We start from the raw sequence: 20,501 nt of genomic DNA on the forward strand, positions 1-20,501 counted from the left end.
TAAATCACATCTTTAACACACTCCCTTACAAACTCACATGTATCACCGGCAGGTTGATGTTTATTGGGATGAGTCTTGTTGTCACGTCCTGACCATAAAGAGTCCTTATTTTCTATGGTGGAGTAGGTCAGGGCGTGACTGGGGAGTTAGTCTAGTTTATGATTTCTATGTGGGTGTTCTAGTTCTCATGTTTCTATGTTGGTGATTTGTATGATTCCCAATTAGAGGCAGCTGGTAATCGTTGTCTCTAATTGGGGATCATATTTAAGTAGTGTTTGTTCCCACTTGTGTTTGTGAGATATTGTATTTTGAGTAAGTGTATGTAGCACCTCTCTAGTCACTGTTAGTTTATTGTTTAGTGTTTTTGCCAAGATTCACTATTAATAAATTATGTGGAACTCAACATTCGCTGCGCCTTGGTCCGTTTCTACAAATGATCATGACACTTGTCTTGGAGGCAGAACTGAGCGAATTGCACTAGATGGGCCAGCTGCAAAGTCAAAATAGTCTCTTTTGTAAAAATGTATGGTTGAAAAAATAGCTTTGATCTTAATTTAAGGCTAAGCATTAGGGTTAGCAATGTGGTTAAGGTTGAGGTTGAGGTTAGGTTTAAAATCAGATTGTATGACATTGTGGTAGTGCCAGCTAGTGACCACTCTGCAGAGCTGCCTCCAGAACAAGATTTATAACAAAAAACACTAACCTGTGTATCACCCTGTCTGTGGAAGAGTGTTACCCTTTAACAATTCCATTATAAATATCACCCCTATGATTGAACATGACACTGTGATTGGGCAGCCTCTTAGTTGTGTGTAATAGAGTGTAGTGTGTATGTTTTAAATGTTTGCTGTGTGTGTGTTTGTCCTCATACTGAGCTGTAATAAACTACAGGCCTTTTGTTTGAACCCTCTTTGACCTGGGATGATGACACTTTACATCAGCAGGAATCTAAAGCCCCAACACATATGTCTCGTAGACATGAACACACACACTTACACTTTACACTGATTGAAAGTGATCCCAACATGGGTTCCAGATGTTCCACTCAGATACACAGCTCCATATTAATTTATACTATGAGAATAAAAGTTTTAATCGAGCAGTAATACTGACAAAAAAATGAATGCAATAGGATGGGTGTGTGTGGAAGGAAACATGGTTGCTCTGCCTGTCGTAGTGGTCTGGGGTCACAGGACAGGCAGGTGGTCTTGGCATCAGTGATCAGAAACACCAGGTTAGTGTTGGGAAGCTTCTCAGCTCGATACATCCTGAAACACACACACACACACGTCTTAGTAAGCTACTCAACATTATACTCTACATACTAAAAGGATGAGAGGAGAGGAATGCTAACCATCTAAATACTTCACACATGAGAGAACACTTCCCCAGTAGCGGTGCGTGGGCAAAATCAATGGGGAAGCCAAACTGATATATATTTCTTTCGAACATATGTTTTGATAATTGTGTTGTTTGCTCTATTAAAAATGCATTTCTAAGGCACCGTGATAGGCGATATAAGGCCGATAATGCCATTTCACAGACAATGTTCTAAAATACAGGTGTCACAGAGTGGCAGAATAAATTCAACCACATATAGTGTCTTCAGAAAATATTCATACCCCTTGACTAATTCCACATTTTGTTGTGCTACAGCCAGAATTCAAAATTGATTAAATGTATATATTTTTTTCGATACAATCAAAACGAAAACAACACAGGACATCTTACTCAGTTAAAGTGGTTCCAGTCTGCCGTGAAGCGTTCATCTGCGTATACGGGTAAGTCTAGCTACATTTTCAGATATTATACATTTCAAATTTTGTCAGGAAGTTGTATTCATTGCAAGTTAAAGTGTACTGTTAGCTAGCTAGTGAATGCTAGCTTGCTGGCTCGCTAGCTAATGTTACGTGTGATCTGTGTAGTAATATTATTGGTTTCTCAGAAAGGTATTTGCATTGTATTCCCAGTTATAGCCTAACAACAGAAAATGGCGCCAATAGATATGGCAGCCGTGCATCTAGCCCCTAGGCAAATTTGCTGATTTTTTGGTGTGTATTTCTTACAGTGTTAGCCCAGAAAATGTTTTGTGTTATTACATACAGCCAGGAATAACTTTTGGATATCAGAGAGGTGGTAACTCACCAGCATTACTAGGATTACAAACAGGAATAAGACTTTACCAAATCTGATTCTTTGTTCTTACCCCCCAGGGCAATTGAACTGATTCCAGAGGCTGATCCGAAACATGGCCGGAAGAGAAGAGGTATTCGGGGGGGACTTCTAGTCCGATTCAGGAGGCACACACACCACCCACCGAGTATATTACTTGTTAATGTTCAGCCTGGATAATAAAGTTGACGAGCTCATGGCGAGGATTTCCTTCCAGAGAGATATCAGGGATTGTAACATACTCTGTTTCTCGGGATATACTGTCTGTGTCTGTACAGCCAGTTGGTGTTATTGTGATAACATACAGGAACTCAAGTCCTTTTTGTTCACCCAACCTAGAATACTACATAATCAAATGCCGATCCTATTACCTCCCAAGAGAATTATATTCAGTTATAGTCATAGCCGTGTATATTCCCCCTCAAGCTGATACCACAACGGACCTCAAAGACCTTCACTGGACTTTATGCAAACTGTAAACCACATATCCTGAGGCAACATTTATTGTAGCTGGGAATTTTAACAAAGCAAATTTGAGGAAAATGCTCAAATAACCGCTGAATTGCAGGGCGCAAAATATTACTAAATATATTTATAATCATGCAATCACAAGTGAAATATACCAAAACACAGCTTAGCTTGTTGTTAATCCACCTATCATGTCAGATTTTGAAAATATTCTTTGCAGCGAAAGCAATCCAATCTTTTGTGAGTGTATCAATCAATGCTAGAACAGCTAGCCCCAAATTAGCATGGTCAAAAAGTTAAAAAATAAATAAAATTAATCGCTTACCTTTGATAATCTTCGGATGTTTGCACTCACGAGACTCCCAGTTACACAATAAATGTTCTTTTTGTTCGATAAATATTACTTTTATAACAAAAAAACGCCATTTGGGTTGCGCGTTACGTTCAGAAAACTAAAGCCTCGTTCCGTTCGACGAAAATTCCCAAAAGTATCCGTAATGTTCGTAGAAACATGTCAAATGTTTTTTTATAATCAATCCTCAGGTTGTTTTTAACCTGTTTGGCACTGGGGTTCCGCTAGCGGAACTCCTCCCACATTCCACTGAAAAGGCACAGCGCGAAATTCAAAAAATATTTTTGAGAAATATTTAACTTTCACACATTAACAAGTCCAATACAGCAAATGAAAGATACAGATCTTGTGAATCCAGTCAACATGTCCGATTTTTTAAAATGTTTTACAGCGAAAACACCACATATATTTATGTTAGCTCACTACCAAATACAAAAAAGGACAGACATTTTTCACAGCACAGGTAGCATGTACAAAGCCAACCTAACTAACCAAGACCAACCAAACTAACCAAGAAACAACTTCATCAGATGACAGTCTTATAACATCTTGTGAATCCAGCCAATATTTCCGATTTTTTAAGTGTTTTACAGTGAAAACACAATATTGCATTATATTAGCTTACTACAATAGCCTACCACACTACCGCATTCATTCATCAAGGCATGTTAGAAATAGCAATAGGCACGTTAGCGATAGCGAATAAACCAGCAAAAGATATTAATTTTCACTAACCTTTATAAACCTTCATCAGATGACAGTCCTATAACATCAAAACATACACTTATGTTTTGTTTGAAAATGTGCATAATTAGAGCTGAAATCAGTGGTTATACATTGTGCTAACGTAGCACCTTTTTCCCAGAATGTGCGGATATTTTTATGACACTCAACTATTCTGACCAAATAACTATTCATAAACGTTACTAGAAAATACATGTTGTATAGGAAATGATAGATACACTAGTTCTTAACCTGTTGAGGACAGAGGGCGCTGTTTTCACTTTGGGGGAAAATCGTGCCCAATTTAAACGGCCTCGTACTCAATTCTTGCTCGTACAATATGCATATTATTATTACTATTGGATTGAAAACACTCTCTAGTTTCTAAAACCGTTTGAATTATATCTGTGAGTAAAACAGAACTCATTTTGCAGCAAACTTCCTGACATCGATGCTCTGTTCTAGGGCCTGCCTATAAATGTCCTTGATATTTATTAGTATACATGCACTTCATACGTCTTCCACTAGATGTCGACAGGCAGTGAGAGAAGAAATTGAGTGTATAACTTGATCTGGGGTCGAATAAAAGCTCTTTGTATGACGTGTCACCAGTTTCCTGTTATCTGGAGCGTGCGCGAAGGGACCTGGTATTGCCTTCTGTAAAGCTGTCGTTATAGACGACTAATATCTCCGGCTTTGATTTTATTTGATAAATGTGACAATATCATCGTAAAGTATGTTTTTTCAATATAGTTTTATTAGATTATTGAAATTTATTTGGGACGTTAGGCGTGTTGCGTTGTGTGCCTTTGTTCAGGAAGGAGAGCTTTGCGCTACTTTGCTAGCTTTCCGTACTAATTGACTGGAGAAGAGGACATTCTAAAACCAAACAACGATTGTTCTGGACAAAGGACCCCTTGTACAACATTCTGATGGAAGATCATCAAAAGTACGACCCATTTTATGATGCTATTTCATATATCTGTCGAACATGTTGTACTAGTAGTTTGCGCCCAGATTTTGGGCACGCTTTCGCTATAACTAAGCTGGATGTCGTAATTTATTTATTTATTTATTTCACCTTTATTTAACCAGGTAGGCAAATTGAGAACACAGTCTCATTTACAATTGCGACCTGGCCAAGATAAAGCAAAGCAGTTCGACACATACAACAACACATAGTTACACATGGAGTAAAACAAACATACAGTCAATAATACAGTGAAAAATAAGTCTATATACAATATGAGCAAGTGAGGTGAGATAAGGGAGGTGAAGGCAAACAAAATATATATATAAATAAATAAAAATATAAAAAGGCCATGGTGGCGAAGTAAATACAATATAGCAAGTAAAAAAAACACTGGAATGGTTGGTTTGCAGGGGAAGAAGGTGCAAAGTAGAGAGAAATAATGGGGTGCAAAGGAGCAAAATAAATAAATACAGTAGGTAAAGAGGTAGTTGTTTGGGCTAAATTATAGATGGGCTATGTACAGGTGCAGTAATCTATGAGCTGCTCTGACAGCTGGTGCTTAAAGCTAGTGAGGGAGATAAGTGTTTCCAGTTTCAGAGATTTTTGTAGTTCGTTCCAGTCATTGGCAGCAGAGAACTGGAAGGAGAGGCGGCCAAAGGAAGAATTGGTTTTGGGGGTGACCAGAGAGATATACCTGCTGGAGCGCGTGCTACAGGTAGGTGCTGCTATGGTGACCAGCGAGCTGAGATAAGGGGGGACTTTACCTAGCAGGGTCTTGTAGATGACCTGGAGCCAGTGGGTTTGGCGACGAGTGTGAATCGAGGGCCAGCCAACGAGAGCGTACAGGTCGCAGTGGTGGGTAGTATATGGGGCTTTGGTGACAAAACGGATGGCACTGTGATAGACTGCATCCAATTTATTGAGTAGGGTTTTGGAGGCTATTTTGTAAATGACATCACCCAAGTCGAGGATTGGTAGGATGGTCAGAAACCTAGGTATTTGTAGTTGTCCACATATTCTAAGTCAGAGCCGTCCAGAGTAGTGATGTTGGACAGGCGGGCAGGTGCAGGCAGCGATCGGTTGAAGAGCATGCATTTAGTTTTACTTGTATTTAAGAGCAATTGGAGGCCACGGAAGGAGAGTTGTATGGCATTGAAGCTCGCCTGGAGGGTTGTTAACACAGTGTCAAAAGAAGGGCCAGAAGTATACAGAATAGTGTCGTCTGCGTAGAGGTGGATCAGAGACTCACCAGCAGCAAGAGCGACATCATTGATGTATACAGAGAAGAGAGTCGGTCCAAGAATTGAACCCTGTGGCACCCCCATAGAGACTGCCAGAGGTCCGGACAACAGACCCTCCGATTTGACACACTGAACTCGATCAGAGAAGTAGTTGGTGAACCAGGCGAGGCAATCGTTAGAGAAACCAAGACTGTCGAGTCTGCCGATGAGGATGTGGTGATTGACAGAGTCAAAAGCCTTGGCCACGTCAATGAATATGGCTGCACAGTACTGTTTCCTATCGATAGCGGTTAAGATATCGTTTATGACCTTGAGCGTGGCTGAGGTGCACCCATGACCAGCTCTGAAACCAGATTGCATAGCGGAGAAGGTATGGTGGGATTCGAGATGGTCGGTAATCTGTTTGTTGACTTGGCTTTCGAAGACCTTAGAAAGGCAGGGTAGGATAGATATAGGTCTGTAGCTGTTTGGGTCAAGAGTGTCCCCCCCCTTTGAAGAGGGGGATAACCGCAGCTGCTTTCCAATCTTTGGGAATCTCAGACGACACGAAAGAGAGGTTGAAAAGGCTGGTAATAGGGGTGGCAACAATTTCAGCAGATAGTTTTAGAAAGAAAGGGTCCAGATTATCTAGCCCGGCTGATTTGTAAGGGTCCAGATTTTGCAGCTCTTTCAGAACATCAGCTGACTGTATTTGGGAGAAAGAGAAATAGGGAAGGCGTGGGCGAGTAGCAGAGGGGAGGCCAGTGCTGTTGACCGGGGTAGGGGTAGCCAGGTGGAAAGCATGGCCAGCCGTAGAAAAATGCTTGTTGAAATTCTCAATTATAGTGGATTTGTCGGTGGTGACAGTGTTTCCTATCTTCAGTGCAGTTAGAAGCTGGGTGAAAAAGCTAGCCTTGGCTTTTCTAACTGCCTGTGTATACTGGTTTCTAGCTTCCCTGAAAAGTTGCATATCACGGGGGCTGTTCGATGCTAATGCAGAACGCCATAGGATGTTTTTCTGTTGGTTAAGGGCAGTCAGGTCAGGAGAGAACCAAGGGCTATATCTGTTCCTGGTTCTAAATTTCTTGAATGGGGCATGCTTATTCAAGATGGTGAGGAAGGCATTTAAAAAAAATATCCAGGCATCCTCTACTGACAGGATGAGATCAATATCCTTCCAGGATACCTCGGCCAGGTCGATTAGAAAGGCCTGCTCGCTGAAGTGTTTCAGGGAGCGTTTGACAGTGATGAGTGGAGGTCGTTTGATCGCTGACCCATTACGGATACAGGCAATGAGGCAGTGATCGCTGAGATCTTGGTTGAAAACAGCAGAGGTGTATTTGGAGGGCAAGTTGGTTAGGATGATGTCTATGAGGGTACCCGTGTTTACGGAATTGGGGTGATACCTGGTAGGTTCATTGATAATTTGTGTGAGATTGAGGGCATCAAGCTTAGATTGTAGGATGGCTGGGGTGTTAAGCATGTTCCAATTTAGGTCGCCTAGCAGCACAAGCTCTGAAGATAGATGGGGGGCAATCAGTTCACATATGGTGTCCAGAGCACAGCTGGGGCAGAGGGTGGTCTATAGCAGGCAGCAACAGTGAGATACTTGTTTTTAGAGAGGTGGATTTTTAAAAGTAGAAGTTCAAATTGTTTCGGAACAGACCTGGATAGTAAAACAGAACTCTGCAGGCAATCTTTGCAGTAGATTGCATTACCGCCCCCTTTGGCCGTTCTATCTTGTCTGAAAATCTTGTAGTTAGGGATGAAAATGTCAGAATTTTTGGTGGTCTTCCTAAGCCAGGATTCAGACACGGTTAAAACATCTGGGTTGGCAGAGTGTGCTAAAGCAGTGAACAAAACAAACTTAGGGAGGAGGCTTCTAATGTTAACATGCATGAAACCAAGGCTACCAAGGTAATGAAGTTATTTTTAGAATTCTAACACGGCGATTGCATTAACCTGTCTAGGACTGGGGTGCCGCTAGCGGCACACCCCCCCCCACCCCCACTGAAAAGGCAGAGCCGCGAAATTCAATTTTTTTTTTTTTTTTTTTAATATTTAACTTTCACACATTAAAGTCCAATACAGCTAATGAAAGACACAGATCTTGTGAATCCAGCCAACATGTCCGATTTTTAAAATGTTTTACAGGGAAGACACAATATGTAAAGATGTAAAACTATTAGCTAAAAATACATTAGCATAATCCACCATCTTTTATTTGTCCACCAACACCAGTAGCTAGCACCAATTCGGCTAAACTAAGATATTTATAGCCCCTAACCAAGAAAAAAACTCATCAGATGACAGTCTGATAACATATTTATGGTATTGGATAGGTTTTGTTAGAAAAATTTGCATATTTCAGGTAGATGTCATAGGTTACAATTGCACCCACCGTCACAAATGGACTAGAATAATTACAATGAGCAACGTGTTTACCTAACTACTAATCATCAAACATTTCGTAAAAATACACAGCATACACTAATCGAAAGACACAGATCCTGTGAATACAGACAATATTTCAGATTTTCTAAGTGTCTTACAGCGAAAACACAATAAATCGTTATATTAGCATAGCACATGTGCAAACATTACCCCAGCATTGATTCTAGCCAAAGAGAGCGATAACGTAAACATCGCCAAAATATATTATTTTTTTCACTAACCTTCTCAGAATTCTTCAGATGACACCCCTGTAACATCACATTACAACATGCATATACAGTTTGTTCGAAAATGTGCATATTTAGCCACCAAAATCATGGTTACACAATGACAAAAGTAGCCCAGCTGGTGAGAAAATGTCCGTGCGCCATATTAGACAGTGATCTACTCGTATACATAAATACTCATAAACGTGACTAAAAAATATAGGGTGGACAGCGATTGATAGACAATTTAATTCTTAATACAATCGCGGAATTACATTTTTTAAATTATCCTTACTTTTCAATACAGTTTGCGCCAAGCGAAGCTACGTCAAAAAACATGGCGTCCTAAGCCACTAACATTTTTCGACAGAAACACGATTTATCATAATAAAAATTTCCTACTTTGAGCTGTTCTTCCATCAGTATCTTGGGCAAAGGATCCTTTCTTGGGTCTAATCGTCTTTTGGTGGAAAGCTGTCCTCTTGCCATGTGGAAATGCCAACTGCGTTCGGGATGAACTGGAAGCGTGCCCAGCGATTCACAGCGTTTCAGAAATAAATGTCCCAAAATCGCACTAAACGGATATAAATTGCTATAAAACGCTTTAAATTAACTACCTTATGATGTTTTTAACTCCTATAACGAGTAAAAACATGACCAGAGAAATATAACAGGCTAAACTAACGCTTGGAAAAATAGCAGGTCGATGTCCTCCACGCGCATGACGCAGCTGGAAAGGAGCTCCTACCTACAGGGTTTTTTAATTTATAGTGCCTGTGATTGCGCAATCGACCCCATTCAAATCGTCATCACGTAAAGGCATCCAGGGGAAGACGTAAGCAGTGTCCGTATACTCATAGGAATAACATTGGCCTTAAAACTGACTCCAGAACAGTGGCCAAAATTTCTGAAATCTGACTCCATGTCAGGGAAATTGCTGTAGAATGGGTTCTGTTCCACTTAGAGACAAAATTTCAACTCCTATAGAAACTATAGACTGTTTTCTATCCAATAATAATAATAATATGCATATTGTACGATCAAGAATTTTGTAGGAAGCCGTTTCAAAAATTACACGATTACCATAAATAGTGACAACAGCACCCCCTAGCCTTAACAGGTTTTAACTTCTTATGGCTGCATCCCGCTACCGGGATCGATTTGACAGCAGCCAGTGAAAGTGCAGGGCGCCAAATTCAAACAACAGAAATCTCATAATTAAAATTCCTCAAACATACATGTGTCTTATATCATTTTAACCCTTTCATGCGTGAGTTCCAAATATCTCTAACGGTCGCCCCAGCGTGAGTTTTTTTATGCACGTAATGTTAGAACGTTCTCTCCATTCCAGAATGTGATTGTTATGTAACAGTACATTTAATCTGCGCTGCCCTCAAACCAAAGCACGCAGCCTGTTTTTATTTGTCAATTTTAAATTATTTTCTAATAACAGTTTGAAATGAGGTGTGTTCCGCCTCATTCATTCACATAACAGTAGTCATTTTTACTTTTGCGGACCAATTAATTTTTTAGACATGTCTGACCAGGACAAAATTCCCCAAACACTTCTCAATTGTTTGTGCAGTTCAAGTCTGCAGACATTTACTCATCTGCCGTCCTGCATACACGTGTTCATATTTTCCACCTGTCGCCTTTATCGCAATCAAAGTTGTTTTCGTTACCAATAATAACTTTGGAAATGTGTGCGTTTCTATCAAAGTGCCTTATTACGTTATAATAGTTTCTGCATGTTGTGTTATGTCGTTTCTACTGTAGCATCATGTTTTTCCTTATAACCGCGAACACGCAATGTAACGTTACTCATTTCATAACATTTATGGTGTTATACTCAATGCTTAGGTATCTAGCTAAATTCTTCTATTAGGTCTGGAAACAATGCTAATTGCATCAGGGAAGTATTAGCATGTGTTGTATTTTGAAGCTACCCTGGCCTTATGACTCCCAAGTGGCACAGCGTCTCAGTGCTAGAGGCGTCACTACAGACACCTATCTTCAAATCCAGACTGTGTTTCTATCAAAGTAAGTGCCTAATTACGTTATAATAGTTTGTGTCGTGTTATACCGTTTCTACTGTAGCTCACTGTGTGTATGGAGCATCATATATTTGTGTATATTCCTTATAACTGCGGACACGCTAGGTAATGTTACTCATGTTACTCACCTTTTATGGTGTTATATTCAATCGGGCTTATGTAGCTAGTTACATTATTATATTAGCTCTGTAAAACAATGCTAAATGCGTCAGAAGTATTGGCATGTTGTATTTTGACACTACCCTGGAAAAATATCTTATACCACTTGGTCGTGTATTCCACAAAGCTGTTTATCATGTCAGCCTTATCCACTGCCCCCATTTTGAGGTAATAGTCAAGCACGCAGTCTGGTTTCATATTTCTCTGTCTGGTTTGTTTCTCTCTCCTGTCAGGTGGTCCACCTTCCCTGTGGCCGACATGGTTGCTGTATGGACAGTGTAGAGGACATGGACGTCTCGTTTGTTATGGCACTTTACTGCCAGCTGTTAACATTTCTTGTTTTGTATAACAGGTCATTTAGGATGGTAGTAGCGTTGATGAAATGCAGTCATAGCAGCAGAACTAGAAAGCAGTCTTTACTGTCACCAGGAATGTATACATTTCACTAATTGTGGTTGTCCCCCACTCCTGGCTCTCTCTTATCCTGTAGCTCCAAGGCATAGCGATTGGTCTCTAATTTGTCTCCCACCAGCGCCTCTGTCAGAAACAACTTGAAGCACTCTGCCTCAGTTGGAAATGGCAAGGGGCGTTGCACTCCAGACTGGGACTCGTCAAAGCAAACAACAGGGCCAGGAGGGGTGAAATGACTGGTGGCCTTCCAGCTACCACAGAACTCCTGTACTTCATCCACTGTTGGTATGCCTCCATCACCACCAGCATCTTCAAAGGGACCTGGGACTTCGTCAGTGGACAAGGGAAATTCAGATTCAAGGTTCTCAATGGCTACAAGGTTGGGGGGAAGCTCTTCACTGTCACTGTCAGAATCTGATTCCTGACTTTCATACTCAGACACATTGTCAGAATTTTTTAAAATCTCCAGAATTTCCACATTTGTTTGTTGTCTCCTTTTGAAAGACATTGCTAATGCTACAGCTTAGCTCACTAGCTACATACATAAACAACAACACTGAATGGTTTAGAGAGAGAGGGTACGTGGTTGACTGCCGGCACACGCCACTTGTATCAGTAAATCACTATCAGAAAATGTTTGGCAATTATTTGTGTGGCAATTATTTGTGTATTTACAGTTTCATTCACGTTTTCAAATCTAGGTGACAAATCATGCATTCCGATTATTGCACAGATTGTAATGGGCACATATTATGTGTGTAAAATACTTTTTTGAAGGTTGTACTGATTATGATGAGCTAAGCTAATTAGCTGTGTAGCCATGTTTGTTGACATTTAATGCATTCTGGGTTCACGTAATTGTCTGTTTGACCAAATATGTTATAACAAAATGAGGTGAGGAAGAGTTCACACATTTTTTGAGGACTTCCGGAAATGAATGGTGGAATGTGAACGACGGTAGATGACACACCCCTTCAACATGCATACTATAAACAGACCAAACTCATCTTGTCTTATTATCTTCGGTTTCTGTGAGGAAAAAATGCATGGCTGCGCGCTGAAACTAATCGTCGGATTACTTTCGATTTCTAAAAAGTGTTTACCTAATTATTTCGATCAATGGTGAGCTCACCCGTGATGTGATTAATTATACATAGTAATTGCTATTAGCTAATTCATATTGTAGTTTATGTCAGCCGAGAGTTAGAAAATATGACTGCTTGTGTTGGGTCAATCTTTCCTCAGTTAGCGCTAGGACAAATGTAGCCTACATTTTTCCGGTTAGGATGATTGTGTTATGCTATATATACTTCTGTGAATATCTGAACATTGAATCCAAAAAAAAACTGCTCACATTCTGGACATAACTTTGTAAGGACTGTGTTTGTGTAAATAGTTTCTGAAAAAAGTGTGGCCAGCTCAAACGCTGATTGTTGCGTCATTCGAAACTGGCTGTTCTAAACGAGCGTTCTAAATGAGTGTTCTAATCACACGGGTGTGATCGTACGCTTCAGGGACCACTGTAGAACGATCACACCCGTGTGATGGTACGTGTGAAAGGGTTAAAGGTAATCTTGTTCTTAATCCCACCACAGTGTCCGATTTCAAATATGCTTTTCAGCGAAAGCACTACAAACGATTATGTTAGGTCACCACCAAACCACAATAAGCACAGCCATTTTTCCCGCGAAAGATAGCAGTCACAAAATGCAGAAATAGAGATAAAATTAATCACTAACCTTTGATTATCGTCATCAGATGACACTCATAGGACTTCATGTTACACAATACATGCATGTTTCGTTTGATAAAGTTCATATTTATAACAAGAAATCGGAGTTTACATTGGCGCGTTACATTCACTAGTTCCAAAAACGTCAAGTGATTTTGCATAGCCACATCGTTTCAACAGAAATACTCATCATAAATGTAGATGATAATACAAGTTATACACATGGAATTGTAGATATACCTCTCCTTAAGTTTTAGGTTTGCCATAATGTGTTTTTTTGATTTTCCATGTCGGTCAAGGGACGTGCCCAGGTTTGCAACATCAGAAAAAACAGTGGTGTCCCAATGGTTGTTGAGCAAATATGTACTTTTGTCAAATAGAAGGCATGGCCAGCAAAACAGCTTCTTTAGCCTAGCACTCCCAGCTAGCCAGTCAGTCCTATTGTAATTCTCATTGTTAAAAGATTGGATTCCACCCCATGCTCCTCTCCCCTGCACCATATCCTATTTTGAAGTTGGCCTCCCATTCTCCTTGATTTTCAGCTGCTACAAAATCGTTTTTAACTAGAAACTCTTCATCCCCATCTCTATCCATAGCTAGCTACTGCAGGACGACACACACCATAAGCTAACAAATACATTTTTCTTTGGTGTGATTTGATTGGTGGGAAGTCAAATCCAAACTGGCCTTCCTTGGCATTATATATGTTTTGCTGTGCCAGGACCATCCACAGTTGAGCTCACTCAGCTCAGATCAACACTGATTGGTTTTCGAAATTATCAAGGGAGGCCAAATGCTAGCTGGCATCACTTGCTATTGAATTCAATGCTACTGGCGGCAACATGCCAACATGTCATACTCTTTTTTGACCAGATAGCATCAGATACATGGGCTCTGATTCCTCGCTCTGATACCTCAGTTGAGAAAGACACTTGCCAATTGAAGGAAAATTATGAAACAGAGAGACGAAAGATACATTTTTATAAGTATTTTATTTTATATGGGGAAGCTTGGCCTCCCTTGGCATCCATGAACACATGCCACTGCACTTCCCTTCTATGGAATGTCCTATTATTCCTTCAATGGAATTCACTATAATTCCAGGAGAGAGCCGGAGAGACAGCTCTACCAGATTCCAACCCAAACACATAGGGAAACACATTACCAACAGACTAACAAAGCTTTCACACAACATGTTCTTCAACTGCCTCAGATGAGAGTAAATTTAAAAAGCTGTCCGTTCCTGCCACCCGCATCATCACACACATGCGCTTACCGTGGTGATATATATCTGGTTCAGACATACACACAGCCAATACTAAATCACACACATACTACAGGGCAATGGAGCAACACTCTCCGTCTGTGGAATGGTTCTTTCTTTATGGCACTCATTAAAGTTTAAGTGTCTTTAGTTGTTAATGTTGAAGAGAAAGAGAGTCAGGCACGTGGCTCATATACCCACTGCATTTCTACCTACATTCAACCCCCGCATCATGTGTGAGTTGCAGCGCATAAACAGGGGTAAACGGTTAGGAGAGAGCTCTCAGTAAACAGTGTTTCCCTCTGTGTCCAGTTCCTGACAGATCAAGGTAATGTGCATCTGATCAGAGCCAAGCCTGCAGCAGCTGCCTGGAAAGAGCAGGAAAACACAGAGGAGGGCAGGAAACGGACCTCATTCCGGATCTACCCCACCAGAGGATGACATATCGGGATGAGCATATCGGGATGATTTATATGCTCTCTGACACCTGCATGGCAAATGGTGCAGGAACAAAGGACAATGCCCAAAGACTAGTCAGCCCTTCCCTCTCTGAAGGGTCAAAATGTAAATATCTCTGTTTCAGTATTCAGAACACTGAATATTTCATGTGATATACTAATAGTATAGTATCCATGTATGGTATCTATCTGAAACTTGTTCACTGAGGATAACTTTAATGTTATCTACATGTATGTATAACCTCGGGGGTTAGTTGTATCTGTATAGGGTGAACTCTGAATTACTATATGCAAAAAGATTTTATGATCTTCTCAGGAATTCTGTCTTATTTACATTGGTCTCATCCCCCCACATAAACCTTTAAATGCTGTGACACCCTATGGAGATTGGGCCTGGGAGTGTTTAAGTTACTGATATCATTTGATTGGTCAATGGTGGTTGGTTTTGGGTTGAAAGGTTACTTCTTCAGATGCTATAAATGAAATGAAATGCCTTTGTATGATCAATTATCATTTGCTAGGCTTCTTTATTAATGCTTTGTCCTGTAAGATAACCTTAGGGACCTACAGTAGCAGTCAAAAGTTTGGACATACCTACTCATTCAAGGGTTTTTCTTTATTTTGAATATTTTCTACATTGTAGAGTAATAGTGAAGTATTCAACACTTTGAAATAACACATGGAATCATGTAGTAACCAAAAAAGTGTTAAACAAATCTAAACATATTTCATATTTGAGATTCTTCAAAGTAGCCACCCTTTGCCTTGATGACAGCTTTGCACACTCTTGGCATTCTCTCAACCAGCTTAATGAGGTAGTCACCTGGAATGCATTTCAATTAACAGGAAGACCAAATTCACGTAGTCTACTCTGAACAGTTGATGTTGAGATGTGTCGGTTACTTGAACTTTTTGAAGCATTTATTTGGGCTGCAATCTGAGGCTGGGAACGCTCATGAACTTTACCTCTGCAGCAGAGGTAACTCTGGGTCTTCCTTTCCTGTGGCGGTCCTTATGAGAGCCAGTTTCATCATAGCGCTTGTTGGTTTTTGCGACTGCACTTAAAGAAACTTTAAACGTTTTTAAAATGTTCCGCATTGACTGACCTTCATGTTTTAAAGTAATGATGGACTGTCATTTCTATTTGATTATTTGAGCTGTTCTTTCCATAATACGAACTTGGTCTTTTACCAAATAGAGCTATCTTCTGTATACCACCCCTACCTTGTCACAACACAACTGATTGGCTGAAACGCATTAAGAAGGAAAGAAAATCCACAAATGAACTTTTAACAAGGCACACCTGTTAATTGAAATGCATTCCAGATGACTACCTCATGAAGCTGTTGAGAGAATGCCACAATTGTGCAAAACTGTCATCAAAGCAAAGGGTGGCTACTTTGAAGAATCTCAAATACACTTTTTTGGTTACTACATGATTTCATGTGTCATTTCATAGTTTTGATGTCTTCACTATTATTCTACAATGTAGAAAATAGTAAAACATAAAGAAAAACCATGTAATGAGTAGGTGTGTCCAAACTTTTGACTGGTACAGTATTTTTATTAAAAACGTTATTTTAATGAATATATTCATACTATTTCATCCACAAGATATAGTCCTGATACAAATCTAGGGTTGCTACCCAAGCCGGCTGGTCGTTCGGTCTATCGGCTCCGATGCCAGAGACGTTACCCAGTGGTTAAGTCTTTTTGTTCTGTATCTATGGATGCGACCCAGTCGTTCATTCTAAATGTTCTATCGCCATACTGGCTTGCAACGTTATCATCCCTTGCTTGATAGCTAGCTTCTACTTACTCCCAATCCCGGGTCCGGGAGCACCCCCATCAGTAAAAAAGCTGACTAGCATCGCCTAGCATAGCGTCACAAGTAAATAGTAGCATCTAAATATCATTAAATTACAAGTCCTAGACACCAGATGAAAGATACACATCTTGTGAATCCAGCCATCATTTCTGATTTCTAAAATGTTTTACAGGGAAGACACAATATGTAAATCTATTATCTTAACCACGATAGCATAAGACACAACTTTTCTTTCTCCACCATTTTTTTCCTGCATAGGTAGCTATCACAATTTCGACCAAATAAAGATATAATTAGCCACTAACCAAGAAACAACTTCATCAGATGATAGTCTGATAACATATTTATTGTATAGCATATGTTTTGTTAGAAAAATGTGCATATTTCAGGTATAAATCATAGTTTACCATTGCAGCCACCATCACAACTCTCACCAAAGCAACTAGAATAACTACAGAGACCATCGTGTATTACCTAATTACTCATCATAAAACATTTATGAAAAATACACAGTGTACAGCAAATAAAAGACACAGATTTTGTGAATCCAGCCAATATTTCAGATTTTCTAAGTGTTTTACAGCGAAAACACAATATAGCGTTATATTAGCTTACCACAATAGCAAACATCACAACAGCATTGATTCAAGCCAAAAATAGCGATAACGTATAAACCACCAAAATATATTCATTTTTTCACTGACCTGCTCAGAATTCTTCAGATGACAGTCCTATAACATCATATTACACAATGCATATAGAGTTTGTTCGAAAATGTGCATATTTAGCGGCACAAATCGTGGTTATACAATGAGAGAAGTAGCCAAGCTTCCCAGAAAATGTCGGGAGAAATCTTTGGAGAGGCACCTATTCTAATCAATAAATAATCATAAACTTGACAAAAAAATACAGGTTGGACAGCAAATGAAAGACAAATTAGTTCTTAATGCAATCGCTGTGTTACATTTTTAAAATTAACGTTACTACGCATACAGCGTGCGCTAAAGCGAGACCGCACGGAAATTAATGGCGGAATTATTATTTGACATTTGTCAACATAAATACGAATTAACAACATAAAGACTGCTTACTATTTGCTGAGCTTCCATCAGAATCTTGGGCAAGGTGTCCTTTCTCCAGAACAATCGTCTTTTGGTTGAAAGATGTCCTCTTCTCCTGTAGAAATAGCAGCTAAAGCTAGCCATCCACCTGAGAGGTGTCCAACTCGCGATAGCGCGTGACAAAGAAACTCCAGAAAATCGCAATAAACTGATATAAACTGCTATAAGTCGGTTTAAATTAACTACCTTATGAAGTTTTTAAGACAAAAATCTAATTAAATCAGAGCCGGAGATACAGAACTGCTAAAACGAAAGCTTTTCAGGACGCCATTGTGATGTCCCTCTTGCGACAGGCGCCCCGTTGAAAAGAACGGTTCTTCCGTTCCATGAGCCTTTATAGTGTCCCAGATGGTGCAATCCAGTCCATTCAAATTCTCAACGCTTACTGACATCTAGAGGAAGGCGTATGCAGTGCATGTAGCCCCATAGCTTGCATGGGGACTTATAAACTGACCCTATAACAGGGACCTCGATTTCAGAAATCTCACTTCCTGACAGGAAATGTGCTGCAGAATGAGTTCTGTTTCACTCAGAGAAATAATTCAAACGGTTTTAGAAACTAGAGAGTGTTTTCTATCCAATAGTAATAATAATATGCATATTGTACGAGCAAGAATTGAGTACAAGGCAGTTTAATTTGGGAACAAAATTATTACAAAGTGCCAACAGCACCCCCTATTGAGAAAAGGCTAGCCAACTACGGCTAATTTACAGTCCCGTCAAACAGTGCAGCCAGAATAACAACAAAGTAGCTTCATTTGCAGTTGTTTAAGCTGTTTTCTAGTGACATGTATTTGCATACATCCATAACAATAAGCTAATGATGCACAATTTCACCTGGCAAAGAAAATGTCCTCTCTCGTCAGGACAATGTTGTTCAGAGCTATCCAACAACACAGCTAGCACAATCACTTCAAACTGAAGCTGGAAAGACTGCAAACTAGCTGCACTTAGTTTTGTTTGACCTTTTTTCTATTGATCTCTCTTTGTATATATCCATAAAAATTATGCTGATTCATGATTTCGGCTGGCTGAGAAAAGCCGCCTGTCTGTCTCATCCCAACTCCAGACATGTTCATTATAGCCTAGTGGTTAGAGCGTTGGGCCAGTAACCGAAATGTTGCTGGATTGAATCCCCGAGCTGACAAGGTAAAAATCTGTCGATCTGCCCCTGAACAAGGCAGTTAACCCACTGTTCCCTGGTAGGCCGACATTGTAAATAATAATTTGTTCTAACTGACTTGCCTAGTTAAAGATTATTTTTTTAAACAGCTGGAGATCGAATGTGTATATTGAAACAATGTTGCAAATTTCGAGAGACAGACAGCAAGGTTTATAGAAATCTTCGCTGTTGAAAACTAAATGTTAGTTTAAAAGAAATGTGAGAAAGTCTAGATGCTTTTTATAGTGGAGATCAAGTTAATAGAATTGTCTGGCTGGGCTGATGAGACAGTGGATTGCGCAGTCAGATGGAAGAGAGTAAATAGGCATTAAAGCGTCTTAGATTTATCCAGTGGTAACTTGTGGAATAAACACCGTCTGGATGCAGTTTTAACCAATCAGCATTCAGGATGAGACGCACCCGTTGTATAAAATATCACATATACTGCATATTCACATTTAAAATATTATTGCCCACAACAAGCTATTATCCAGGAAAGAGGAAATTGGAATCGACCCTTACATCACTTACACACACGTGGACACACACACACACACACACACACACACACACACACACACACACACACACACACACACACACACACACACACACACACACACACACACACACACACACACACACACACACACACACACACACACACACACACACACACACACACACACACACACACACACCTGGAGCAGTTTCCACAGTCGAGGACTCCCGAGTAGGATCTATCTTCGTTGTCAAAGAAATACTGAGTCTGCTCTGTGATACAACTCTCCTTAAACATGTTAGCAGACATGTCATCATCTGAGTCCACTAGAGAGAGAGAGCGAGAGAGACTACATAACTGTTACCATACACAACCAAAAACACAACACAAAACATCTGTGCTTACATCTCCTCCAAATAAATAGTCCAAAGCCCCTTCACTTTTTCCACATTTGTTACGTTACAGCCTTATTCTAAAATTGATTTACTAAAAAAGTCCCCTCATCAATATACACACAATACCCCACAATGAATAAGCAAAAACTGTTTTTTAAGCATTTTTCTTTTTTTAACAAATAAACTGAAACATCAAATTTACAGAAGTATTCAGACCCTTTACTCAGTACTTTGTTCAAGCACCTTTGGCAGCGATTACAGCATCGAGTCTTCTTAGGTATGACGCTACAAGCTTGGCACACCTGTATCTGGTTTCTCAAATTCTTCTCTGCAGATCCTCTCAAGCTCTGTCAGGTTGGATGGGAGGGTCGCTGCACAGCTATTTTCAGGTCTCTCCAGAGATGTTTGATCGGGTTTAAATCTGGGCTGGGCCACTCAAGGACATTCAGAGATTTGTCCCGAAGCCTCTCCTGCATCATCTTGGCTGTGTGCTTAGGGTCGTTGTCCTGTTGGAAGGTGAACCTTCGTCCCAGTCTAAGGTCCTGAGCGCTCTGGAGCAGGTTTTCATCAAGGATCGCTCTGTACTTTGCTGCGTTCATCTTTCCCTCGATCATGATTAGTCTCCAAGTCCCTGCTGCTGAAAAACATCCCCACAGCATGATCCTGCCACCACCATGCTTCACCGTAGGGATGGTATTGGCCAGGTGATGAGCAGTGGCTGCTTTACTCCAGACATGATGCTTGGCATTCAGGCCAGAGAGAGCAATCTTGGTTTCGTCAGACCAGAGAATCTTGTTTCTCATGGTCTGAGAGTCCTGTAGGTGCCTTTTGACAAACTCCAAGCGAG

General features: G+C 40.2%; 1 protein-coding gene across 4 annotated transcripts in view; it reads right to left on the reverse strand.

The window, feature by feature from the left end:
* The window catches only part of LOC129867000 (voltage-dependent calcium channel subunit alpha-2/delta-1-like), a 138,276-nt gene that overhangs the window by 5,029 nt on the left and 112,746 nt on the right, over positions 1–20,501 (reverse strand). For 2 of the 4 annotated variants that reach the window (XM_055940076.1, XM_055940078.1), the window contains 2 exons: positions 19,459–19,585; positions 1,156–1,268 (listed from right to left, as the gene is read on the reverse strand). In XM_055940076.1, the coding sequence (XP_055796051.1) occupies positions 1,156–1,268; positions 19,459–19,585 (240 nt within the window). Of the gene's footprint in view, positions 1–1,064; positions 1,269–19,458; positions 19,586–20,501 lie in introns of those variants that run through there. The other 2 variants (XM_055940077.1, XM_055940079.1) reach the window with 2 other exon arrangements.

This window comes from Salvelinus fontinalis, chromosome 12 (assembly GCF_029448725.1).
Source record: "Salvelinus fontinalis isolate EN_2023a chromosome 12, ASM2944872v1, whole genome shotgun sequence".
NCBI classification, from domain to species: domain Eukaryota; kingdom Metazoa; phylum Chordata; class Actinopteri; order Salmoniformes; family Salmonidae; genus Salvelinus; species Salvelinus fontinalis.